Source organism: Rhynchophorus ferrugineus, unplaced genomic scaffold (assembly GCF_030347505.1).
Source record: "Rhynchophorus ferrugineus isolate W39M unplaced genomic scaffold, kcgeb_rfMv2 rfM5, whole genome shotgun sequence".
Lineage (NCBI taxonomy): Eukaryota > Metazoa > Arthropoda > Insecta > Coleoptera > Curculionidae > Rhynchophorus > Rhynchophorus ferrugineus.
The window spans coordinates 9129429-9143120 of record NW_027472584.1 but is presented as its reverse complement, the minus strand read 5'-3'; the positions used below and the strand labels follow the sequence as shown (position 1 = coordinate 9143120).

General features: G+C 27.2%; 1 protein-coding gene across 2 annotated transcripts in view; it reads right to left on the bottom strand.

Moving 5' to 3' along the window:
• cnc (NFE2 like bZIP transcription factor cap-n-collar) overlaps positions 1–13692 on the bottom strand; it is a 107205-nt gene that overhangs the window by 85088 nt on the left and 8425 nt on the right. The window contains exon 1 of one of the 2 annotated variants that reach the window (XM_076406300.1): positions 6709–7110. The exons of the other annotated variant lie outside the window; for it this stretch is intronic. Coding sequence (XP_076262415.1) covers positions 6709–6717 — 9 coding nt within the window. The 5' untranslated portion in view covers positions 6718–7110. Of the gene's footprint in view, positions 1–6708; positions 7111–13692 lie in introns of those variants that run through there. 2 annotated transcript variants of the gene reach the window in all.

The following is a 13692-nucleotide window of genomic DNA, read 5'->3' as shown; positions in this document are numbered from 1 at the left end:
CCAAAAAAGCAATAAATACATATCAGTTAATAGTTATTTTCTATACCTACATACCTACAAAATCATTATTATAATAGAAATATATATATATATATATATATATATATATATACTATTGTTTCAATTTTATGTTTTTAAGTTACTGTTCATAATATAGCATATATATATATATATATATATATATATATATGATATATATGATATATACATAAAAACCAGAGAAAATTGAACTGAAATAAGAAACGACGTAAGTATTAACTATATTATAAAATTTGTTTTAATAAAATACAACCTAAAATAAAGGAATAGTAACCATATTCTCAAAAACAAATCCACCTGTTGTTTCACCGCATGATTTTTGATTTTTCTCTCTTTCATTATTTTATCTACCACACAACAAATATACTGAATATAGACAGTTCTAGCATAAATTGATTTTACTGAAGGGGTATGAACTTTAAGGGATTGTTTTCTGATTGTTAGGTGAAGATCTTTTATCATGAGAAAAATGCATGTATTATTATTTTTCAAATTGTAGTTTATCGCTGGTCACTTGTTTCGTTGAAATAACACGTCGTTTTATGCTACCTTCTAATTCCTCATGTTTTTCGAACTTATTGGATAGCTAGAATGTACCCTGTCAATCTGTATTGAAAGCAATACTAAAATTAATTAATTCGTCCATTAATATACTTAACACTACCCACAAATAGTGTTTCATGTGAGAGAAATATAATTCTAATAACATAATTAATAGATAAAAACTAAATCCTAATAACAAATTTCCTTTATAAATATAATTATCAAAATGATATAGTATAGAATAAATTACTGCATCTACTGCCATCTCTATCCCTGAAAATGTATCCACGGTTCTAATGTGGATTAGGAACAGAAAAATATGTTACAAATTTTCATCCACAAGTAATAGTGTCCTTGATAATATTCATACAATATATTGAACATCATGTTAGACAAAAAGCAGAGCAGATTAAACTCAAAATCAAAGAACTGTACAGATGAGTGGCAAGATATTTCCAACTTGGCCTAAGATCAAAGATATTAGTTTGTTTAAATATGGAGTTGCACTGAAACACTACGGCGACTAGTAATCCAACGCTAAAAAGTTTATTGATTAACATTGGTAATTGCTTATTGCAGCCTTAAAACATGAAATCACATCAACGTGGAAGCAATACAGCTACCGAACAATGCGCAAGAAATCGCAAGAGTGAAGCGAGCCAAACCACTCGAACTTGTGTTATTGTTAACTTTAGCTTAACTAGTCTAATTTAGATTCAATTAGGAATTCTTTTTTTTTACTTATCTTAGGAAATAGGTTTTGGAAATAAATATTAAAGTTTTTCATATAAATATTTTTTTTAATTAATTATTTTGGAAAGGACATTAAAGATATAATTCTCAAATTAATACATATATACATAATACAAATAGAGGAGTGCCTGACACACCTGACTTGGAACCAGTTTTGAAAAAAAAATTAAATCACCTAAATTTTGAACAATAATATATTATACTACAATACTATGAAAAGTGTCCAAAGATCAGGGGCATGTAATATTAGGATGTTTCGTTGCTTCACCATATATTGGACTCGGCAAAATGTTCAGCTGTTTTTTTAAAGTACGAAAATAAATTTGTTCATAACAAATATGCTCCATTATTGTCGTCAATGTTTTGCCATTTTGCAGATAAAGTCATGATACTATCGGTGAAGAACCTGTGTGGTATTTAATTGAAACACTAAATCAGGTGCTTTTAACAAATTTCTATTAAAAGCAGCTTCATTCCATTTGAGAGAGTTTTGCAAGGATTAATGAACAGTAATGGATAAAAAACAATATTCAACAGATTTAAGAAACGGAATGAGGGATAAAAAAAGGTAAATACTGATGGCATTAAAATAAATAAACAACTATAAATAAGACAAATATTGAGTATCCGGTAAAATTTAATTAATCGCTCATTAAGTAAACTAAGCCAATCAACCTTTTTATCTATTATGTGATACCGAACTAAATATTTTCCATCAAGATGACAACAGTACAGAACAAGACAGGTACAAAACGATTAAGAAAATATTGTCATTATTAGTTTCAAAAATTGTATAACTATTATATTTCATAGAATTATTTATTAGGGTATAATATTTTCGGTATATCAAGAAATCGCTATGAAAACAATTGAAAGGTAAATCATCGAGCATTCGAAGAAAAAATTGGAGAGTGCTGCCGATGCGGTTTACCGTAATAATAACAACCCTTGGCGAAAAATTTTCAGAAATTCTAACGGTAGGCACAGGTAAAAATACCGAAAAGGGTTGTAAAGCACTAGCAAATTGCGGTCAAGCGATTAAGGATAAAGAAAACAATTGCCGTTTGACAAATGACTTTTTCAAGTTATGGGGTGGTCAAAAGGCAGCAATGACAAATGATGTAAAGACACTTCGGACATTGGCGGTCTTTTTGTTGGCACCTCAGTTTTTTGTAGACCACCTTAGCACAACACGACCCTAAGAATCGATACTATTAATATTACTGTCATGTCTGTTATTATTTAGAAAATACACGATATGTCAATGATATCGGGCCACAATGCTTGTATTTTTTATCTTGATCTAACCATATTGGTACGAGCCCATATTACTACGACGACCAGATCAAGATCAAGCATATATTAAGATCTGTTGTCAGTAAAATTACCTTAAAAAATAACACTAATTACAATTCGATATATTATAAACTCATCTTTATTATTTAAAATTTTTATCATGATTAAAGTTAATTGTTAATAATAACTATGAATAAATAAATTACCTTAGTTATAAAGGACGGAAAATTAGTTAATTAGTACATTCAAATATATCAATTAAAATATTAGAGCATAAAATTAAACAAAAATTCAATTATTTTAATAACAAAAATAACACTGGATTTGTTAGGCTCATATTTTGCAACAATTTACTGAAAAATATACCATATAAACCAGTAATGATCTAATCTAATTATGGTTATTAACAAAACCAAATAACTTAACTGTTATAAACCTGTAAACGATTATTTGAATATTTACACATACACATACCTTACGATATCAGTAGAGTTCTTGCACTAGCGCATTCGTCATTTCCTCTCAAAAATTATTTAAAAAAATTATACCTATATGATAAATGTTATGATATAATTTAAAAATTAATTTCTTCACCCAGTGCATTTAGAATCATAGAAATCACTACTACTATTGCTTAGATAATTATATGCATCAACGGTAATTACAGAATTATATACTCTTTTTATGTTTATCAGATTTTAGTTAGTCACATGTCCTGTTAGTCGCTGTTACTAATGATCCTGTTCTTCTATTTAAAATTAATGATATTATTACAACTATTAACATATAATCACATATTTGTAACTTTTAGTAATACAGTTACTTGGTAAAACCGATAAATAATTAAAAAGCATTTTGTAACTGGAAATATTTTTAAGAAGCATACACATGTGATGTTATTTCAAAATAATATAATCAAATCAACGAAATAATACAAAGATAACACAAATTTAGAATATACATTTCAGATCCTAGTTCGGTTTCAGCTTACTTTGCGGCTGCTTGTTGTTACCTAACGCATTCGCCATTTCTAAGAGAAATTTAATGTAGTCTTATGGTAGCATAGCCTTATTTTATTTATATAGGTATTATATAATGAAAACTACAAAACAAATAATAAAATTAGAAAAAAATCCAGTATAATAAATAGAAATTTTAACATAAATCATTAAATTTTTCCACAAATACAAGCTCAACGCAGAAAAAGCGAGTTCAAAAGCGCGTTTATCCATAAATATGCACATACAGGTTCATGTACATCAAATCGTGCTTTGAATATCTTATTACAGCATAAGTCATGAGCTCGTAATGAGTCATATAAGAGTTTTGCGTCACTTATTTAAACTTATCTGATATTAATACATAAACATCTGTGGTAAAAAGTTAATTGTAAATATTTGCATGCGGCCTTCGAAGAATACTGGTTATGGTTAAAGGTTATTGTAGAGTGAACAATTGTTGAAAATTGGCATAAACATACTCTAAAAATTATGGTATGTTTCCATTGTTTTTTAAAAAATGGCTAAAATACTACTTCAATATGTTTAAAATTGAACACCTGTTTCCAAGGAGTTCAGACTAATTTCATAAATCAGTTGTTCTTCCTAAGAGTATCATTCAAGGAAATCCTATATATTATTGAACACATTTTTAAGTAATACTTTTAATCATGAATAGATAAAAATCAGACTTGATTTACTATACAGACATAACATAATTTAATTTACAATTTACAAAATTTTAATAAAGTTGATTGTTACACGCACGTACGTTGTGGTTTTTTTATGTAAATAATTCGGTAACATATCCGTCAGCATAGTTTCTCGGACATAAAATTGGTATTACTAGATAAATTTATTTTATTAATTATATTAATTATCATAATTTATAATTATAATAATCAATTTAATTCGGATATTAAGAGTATATACCGAGAAATTTTGTATACGTATACCTTTGCAATAATATAAAATAATTCTAACTATATCAAGAAAATATTATTTAAATTTAAATGTATTTTATTCAATTAAATAAGAAAACAATTTCTCTTTACTATACATACAAATTACTATACATTTAAATTACTGTACTAAGCAAATATTACAGTTCCTTATTTATTTATATAAATTATTTTATTTTAGTATACGCAATATAATTTAATATAAGCAACATTAAGAATAAACTATTGTCAAGAAATATATTCTTAAAAAAGTTATTGTATGTAAACTTTTGCATATTATTATTTATATTTTAATGCTAAATTTAACCAAAATTGCAGTACCTTTTACGTCAAATATTAAATGTAACCACAGGAATGGTACAACCATTATGAAAACGTGTTTCACAGAATGACTGAACAACCCCTTGTTAAGCAGTCTACCTTGACAATAAAATGATCTACTTTTAAGCATTATAACAGGCAAATATAACGTCATATTAACTTTTTTGTAACAGTCTAACTGCAATTGTATCATCTCTCATTTAGCAGTTACCTGCGAACCTACAAATTGAATTAGCTAATACACACGTCTGGTGGTTGAAATATAGACATAATTTATTAGAAAGAGATTACTTCAACAGTTTTTGTCCATATAATAATATCATTTTGATTAAGTATATTAAAAAAGTCGGTTCCACATAATATAAATATAGCTTGAAACATGAGAAGTAGCTTATAGTTTATAACAAAAAATTCCAGTAATTATGTAATAAAAACTTAACAAAATTAAGTAAAAGAAAACTTTTCACAAGAAAAATCACTTCACTTTAAAACTTTATTAATCTTCTACATTTAAATGTTCTATGCGAGAATATGTATTAACTTAAATATATTAAATGATTTCTAATGAACAATAAACAATTCAAAAATAATTTTCTACTGCAAATTTTGAAACAGTTTTAGACATAAAAAAACGTGTTATGCGACTCTGTCATAAACAGCCAAAATTAATAACGGTTTTCTTGATTATTTCAAAAAAAGTTAAAGGTCAGTATCCATCTTCAATGTCACATTAATAGTAAAGTGGCTTTAAAGCTACGAGTTTAGAATCCAAAATGTTTATGCTTTTGTTCTTGTATTAACATTTAATACTTTGTTCTTTCATAGCATATTATATAGCACATCATAGCATATTTGACCAATGTGTATGTATGGTTGCATAATAATATAATAACAAAAAAGAAAAACATTTGCTAGCTACGTGGGTAATAATACTTTGTCACAAATAAAAACATTTTGAAGTTGCACAATGTGTTTAAAACTACATATTATATGCATATATCATCGAATTCCGAATATTAATAAACGGTTGATATAAGTTTTAAGTAAATTGTTTAGCTACTACGCTTATTTTTTAAATAACAACATTGTATTACTCATGGTTCGGTAGGAACAAAAATGATTTGCTATTGTTGAAAATTAATAATAGGACGTTGATATATATCTGAACTACAAAAAACATTGCCTCAAATTACATATACTGAATACGAAACCATACACATACACGATGATGATATCCTTGCATAAAAACTGACGACTTGGAAAATACACAGTGTCATCGATGTTATTGAACGCAGCTAAACTTTTCTGTTCTTATAAATAAGAAAATTAAATTTTGATTTAGCGAATGAAAATGAAACCAGAAATAATTTGCCTACATAGCTGACAAGGTTATTATCACAAAAAAATGAAAAACGTTCTATAAAATAAGTAAAGTAAAAGTAAACAACTGCAAATGAACCAGTAGCGCGCAGAAAGACCTTTACGAACTAAAAAAATACGGTCCTCCTGTTGATTTAGATAATTAAAATGGTTCTTGATCAGTTCGCAATACGTATGTTTTGGTTTTGTATAAAACGAAGCGATTTGAGCTGAGAGAGCTTGATATCTTGTTAAAATTACCATGTAATAAGTTTTGGAGGATGAATAATACTTCGGACAGGAATACGAAACTGAGGGTACCGTATTTAGATGTTATTGAGATAAGGATCATCAAAAAAAATTGTGGCGCCTCTGATATCGATGCAATAAAATTAAATGACGCAACTAGCAACTATTAGAAAAACTTTCACACTTACCATAACCATTTTTTCGGGTTAAATTTAATCCTTTATCATAGCATCACAACACAATATATTTTTAAAAACAGAGATCACGCACTGTAGTTGTAGGAAATGATAAAAGAGCACGATGGTTTGACAATCACTATGATAAGACTAACGAATGTATCGCTAGGAAGCGCTGCGAACACTAATTACCGCTTAAGTACAATATAATAAATCCTTGACTTTACTACACACAAGCCTAGATATGTATTTAATTTGTATAGTAAGCGGCCGGCAATGTCGTTAACGCAGTAGCTGAAACTTTTACAATCCGAACAAAAAATTGTTGCTTAAAATTCGGTGAAACGTTCTCGAACTGAAAGCAACAAACACCAGATAGTGTGCTATATTGCCTCGAGCACGAAATCAAATATTAAGATATACTGACGTCATCGGTTATTTAAACAATCAGAGGCTTAATAAATGTTAATATTTTTTTTGGATTAACATATTTGGTGACGGATCATGAATGCTGTCAAACTGTATAATTTTAATTCAAAATTGCAAATTTAAAGTACATTAGTCTCGGACAGGATACAGGGTGTGTAGTATAAATTAATAATGATTCATTTGACATTTCTTCCTTATCCTTGTAAAACATCCCACTTGTAACATTGTTATATAAAATAATTATTTACCTGAAGATATTGATTAAGGAATTTATACAATTTTAATTTTATATATTATCAAACAGCGTTATTCACAATTAAATTAATTAGTATCACTAAATTTATAGTAGATATTTAAAGAAAGTATCTAAATTTCAATCAATACTCACGATGCAGATGTTCCAGTATCAGTTTTCAAAATGGCTGAATTCGCCATAAAAGCTTCTCAAAAAATGCTTGATTCCACAAACACTTCACTGCAGCCAGAATTTCGCTTAACAAGCATCGAATTATTTTAAAAATACAATTTGGAGTCTCCTTTTCGCCTTATACGATTTATCTGGACTATGGGTGTTGGCCACCGAAAAAAATATCGATATTTTTAAGAAAAAATAAAAATTGTGAAATATTAGCCTAAAAAAATATAATCATATTTAATCTATTATGAATGAATATCGGTTAAAAAAATATAGGCCAAAAATATCGATACTTTTTCTGCATCCCTAATCTGGACTGGATCTACTGTTTAATGTGGGCTCCGAATCACGGCCCTCGGCATTAAGCCTACCGACCGGCCAACTTTGGAGATCATTCCAGAAGACATCTGGTCTTACCCAGCCTGGTTGCTGGCGTCACTGGGATCACTTTTTCACTCTTGACCAAAGACAATCACAAATATTAAACAACCACAAACATAACTGCATGCCCCAGCAGGATTCAAACACGCGACTATCGCAACGGCAGGAGGATCATCCTGTTGCCTTTATCACTGCGCCACCAAGCCGGCAAGCATCGAATTTGAAATTGTTCCAATTTATTGATGTCAAACTGAACAGTATCTTAAAATTTCACAGACGAATTGTTAATATAAACGATCAAGATAGCCTGATTTTAGTTTCGACTCTGCTTCTTCCAAACGAACTATCATGATTATAGATTCAAATCTCAGTAATGAACCGATGCACAAAATGTTTTTAACAACCTCTCAAAAAAAAGAAAGAAAAAGAAAGTGATATTGTTCACACTGGTTTTTAAAACCAAAAACCTGCCAGTTTAAACAATTCGAGCGATGAAAATAATTTATTTAATAAAACTCGTATCAATTAACTAAATTTATATATAGTATACAACATTGCTATAAAATTATTATACACAAATAATATAAACAAGAGGACGTTCATAGATTAGTCTCATTATTTCATAATTTACTTTTGATGTTGGTATTTAAAAATAACTTATTATATAATTTTCAGCTATACAGCATAATACTCTATATACATATATGTTCTCTAATTTTGAAGAAATCCCAGCAAATTAAAAATGAATTATAAACTATTTTAACAATATTAATTATTTATTATTGTAAAGCAAATTACAAATCCCTTTATATATAAATATTTCATCACTATAATGAACTTCAAAAACGTGCTCAAAAAATCCTTTATTTTTCTTTAATTTGGATCGTACCCCAACCTTGAAATAAGCTAATGATTTGGACTGAAATTAAATTTAAATGTTTTAAAAATATTTTTAGATTATTTTTATTTTTGTTATAATTTTTGTAGAACAAATATTTATTAAATATTCTGTATTATTATAAAGGTTTTTCTGTATTATCGTAAAAAAATTTCAGGATTATTAATATATAAAAAAATTTAATATACTTATTTATATTTTATATTTGTTATCCATTAAATAAATACTGTTATAATAAATCAAAGATATAATCTTGCCGCCAACCTAATGAACTACTTATGTTACAAATAAATTAATTTTAATTAAATATTGTTGATATATATGTAGCAAAAGAAAAATTTAATATTTGAAAATTTATACATTTTCCAAATATTAGTTGGGTGTATTTGTATAGTTTTTACATAATCACGGTTTCCGAAGTACCAAAATGAATATCCTCTGGAAGCACCATTAAAAAACATACTACATCTGTAAATATATAACAATTACTTTATAGTACCGCAGTATCAACATATAAATCACATTATGTGTATTACTATTAAAGTATTAATCATTAATTATAATTATTAGTATAGTATTAATAGTAATCTAATCTGAATTAGTATTAATATTAATCTAAATAATATGCCTATCATTACATATATTTAAAACACATATTTCTGAAAAAGCACTGTAGATTTTCCTACATGTATGTAATGTCTTCCATTAAATTCGTTTATATATCAAATTATTACCGTTACCTCATCTAATTAATTCTAAATAAGAAAATTTATTTATTAAAATATACTTCTTCCTACAATATTTCTTAGAATTACATCGGATGTGGTTTTTATGACATCAACAATACTTAGGGAATTCCATTATATAAAAATATAATTTTTTTTATAGGCACAAAAACAATATATATATATATATATATATATATCGTTTTCATATAAAACTTTCGTTTAATGCATGCTAATATCCCTGTAATAAAAAAAATTATTAATTTGAATTTCAGTCAGTATCCGCCTTTAACTTTTTTAAGATTTCGGAATGTTGAACAGATGTCGATAAAAAAGATATTTAGCGCTTTAGCAGCAAATGCATTAAACCTTCTTGCTATGAGATGGCGCTACACTGCAATATTTAAAATTTATACACGATATTTCTTGTATATTTTAATTTCAAACTACACCTACCCTTATAATATATCACAATTAATATATTTATTAATTTATATTTTTAAGTAAATAACTAATTTAGTCCGAATTTGTACGAATAAAAATCTGCTTTTAGTTAATGTATACATAAAAATCAAGATAGTTTATAAAACCGAAACCAATCAATCGTTAGGATAGGTCACTATTCCAACGGTCTTGCTTTTTCCTCAACTAAAAATAAAAAAGTCGTTGCTAGTTCAAGTTCAAGAATGGAGAGTAGCATTTTTTAAAAGACCATTCCCAAAATAAAAACTGAACCTAACAAAGAAAATGTGAACTGTTTAAAAATAGAGATGTGTCGTTGTCACAAACAATTTTCAAAGCTATGTAATATTTTTCGATTTTAAGGAATGAATATATATGTATTAATTATTTATGCATAGATTTCACAATACCTTCAAAATGTAAATATGTTTTGTCAGATTTTTTTTCGAATAGGTGACTAATAGGTTGATGTTCTTTGTCTAAATTTGAAAGTCAACAAACCAATACAGAATATACGTAGTATTTCTACAAAAAAGTATTTAAACAAACTTAAGTATATTAGATGTAGATTTAGATATCTTTAGCACACTGAATTAGATACTATTATTGTTTTGTGAATTATTTGCGAAATATGATTTGCGAATTACTACATATAATATAATTAATATTGATGGATAATTGAAATACGTTATTTCGTTGTACATAGAAATATACACAATGATTAGGAATTAGATCCTACTATTGTTTTGTGAATTATTATATATCATTAAGTAATACTGATGGATAATTACAATAAGATATTTTGTGCATAGAAATACATATAATGCTATTTTCTGTGATTCATTATACATTTTCCTTTATCAACATTAAACAAATTTAGATATAGTAATGAAGCTTTCTTAATTTATATTTTGCTATTCTATTAATTCCCGATGAGAACTAATTTTTGACAAATGTAATTAACCTTGACAATATTTGCAAAAAATAAAACAGTTAAAGTATTTTTTAAATGAGTTCAAGCCAAAACTACTGGGAAGTATGTTCGTTTTCTGTAATTGAATTGTGTTATGAATTTAGATGCTATTTGTTCAAGTTTCATTTTAAAAAGTTGCTACTAACAAGGTATCAATAATAATGTCATTGTTTTCTGATTTATTTGTGAAGGATATTATGGAATATTAGGGAATTGTTTTGATCACCAAGTAAGATATACCATATATAAATAAAAGGCGACATTGTATTGTATAAAAATATATGTTCAGTGTTAACGTTACTGACAACTGTGTATTCACGTAGCTTTCTTAACCGATATCTTTTGTTATTTCATTAAGTTCTAATATGCCTCATTACATTGCTGATTTTTTACATTATTCAAAATCACTGTCACCACCATATATATTAATTGTTAATGTTATTAAATTTAGATAGGATATTAAGTTAATGTATATGAAATAGAAATTCAAAAACGTATTTATAGCAAATATTACTTTATTTTTTAACATAATTTCCCATCAACCCATCGTTATTATTGTTCTCCGAGAGGCCCGCAAAGTAGTAGTTTGATGAACATCTTATTCACTGAAATATTTTTTTAAGATATTAAAAGAGCCAAAAGCTAGTAGAAGCTAAATCTAGCGTACAAGCTGGATATTGGAACAAATTGTACTTCAAGTGAGTAATTTTAGCGATGATAATGCTCAAGTTGGTAATAACATTTTTACCAGTTTAATCAATTAAAAAAAGTAAAACTCATGCTTTACGAAACTTTCTGGATAATTTCTAGGCACTAGCTCATTTTAGAGCCCAAATATACGTTTCGCGTCAATAAGCCTGTATTTTTTTATGTCAGTAAATACTGTAATCATTGTGCACACATCTTTTTGAACTTCAAAACATTGTTCGCAGTGCCTCGTGAAATATGTACTAGATCTCTTTTGGTCAATAAACAATATTATATTGTTGTGACAATTTCAGATTATTTTTCTTCAATATTTTTAAAGCTTATTGGGCTTTCACATTTACCATTTTGAAATAAATTTCGTTTAAACCTTTGTTATTAGGAATTTAATCACTGACACTTATTTTTTCTTCTACTGCTAAATAAATTCAAATAGTTTTTAAATATAGAATGAATTTACAGATTGAAATCAAATTGCGGTTTAGATCTATTGGGGGCAAACAGATGGTGCGTCGTGAACTAATTAAACAACCTAATATAAAAAAGAAATTGCACTTCAGCAAACATGACACTAAAAATATAATACGACATTGTACATGTATTATATTATATTACTGTAAACATATTTTCATACAGATGTCCTGTTCGTAAGTTCAAAAATGTCCCGTTTCATAAAAAAATGTGATTAACCCCGACGATATTCACAAAAATACAAAACATAAACCGGTTAAAGAATTATACGCAATGAGTTTAAAAGCCAAAGTACTATTAAATATATTCCTATATTTCATATTAGATTATATATTAACATAATCAAGCCATCAATATTACCAGTTTATCAAAATAAATTATTTCTTAAAACGGTATAAGCGTCAAACTAATGATTTTTAAGTAATCAAATAGATTTTATAGTTCCTCGATTAGCAATTTCATTTTTATTAAACTGTAAAACAATTTTTAATAATAATTTACTATTACTTTATAATCAAACGATAATTTGAACTGTTTAAAAAAAATGTGTTTCTATTGTTATATTTTTATTGATCAAGATTTTTAATCTGATGCACCATAACTGTTTCTCTGCGTATTAAATTCTGTTGTTACCGCGTGATATTGCTCAATTTTTAAATTTTGAAATATTTCGTTGTAATATATTGTTAAACGCAGCATTTTATTTTCGAATTGTTTGAATGGCGTAAATTTGGACGATAAATTGTTCAGTTTCATTAAGCTGTTAAAAAACATATTTTCTAAAAGGTCGTCAACACAACACAAATGCGCCGGAAAAAAGTTTTAAAAAACATGTTGTTTCGCAGAAATCAAAGCGTCTGTGTGAGACGAGTGGGCTATAAGGCTGTGAAAAACTTTGGTTTGATGAACCTCCGTCCTTAAAAATCATTTTTTTAAAAATAAAACTGAGATTTTACTGCACCTAAGTGCAGCATCCACCTATCCTTGTCGTCTATATTTATTTTGAGGTCAATACGAGACATGACGTCGTTCTTAAAATGATTCAGACTTATGTTTGGTCATAACGAAATATGGCTTAAAATGAAGCAACGCAGTGTGCTACAAAGAACCTTGATATATTTTCTTTTAAAAATACTAGATATTAATAGCAATATGACATTGCTACCGAATGACTAAGTAGCAGGACAACTTTGTAAAAATAATAACTACGACAAAATTGAAAGGGCATATATAAAAATAAAAATGGTAATAATACCGATACAAAGTTGAGAAACAAAATAAAACTTAAATGTTGCCATACAGCCCTGATTTATCATTTTGTAATTTCTTTTGTTCCCAACATCACAAATAAACTGCGTGGTCGTTCCAGTTTTGTTAAATGAACACGTTGAAATCACCAGGTCTGAATGGAAATATATTTTAATAATTGGTTCGTTTTGCGATATAAATATAACTAAAAATATTTTCAATTTCAATTGCGCCGCATTTAATTGAAACAATTGTATTAAATGAAAACATATTTTCGTTTTCCTCTCAT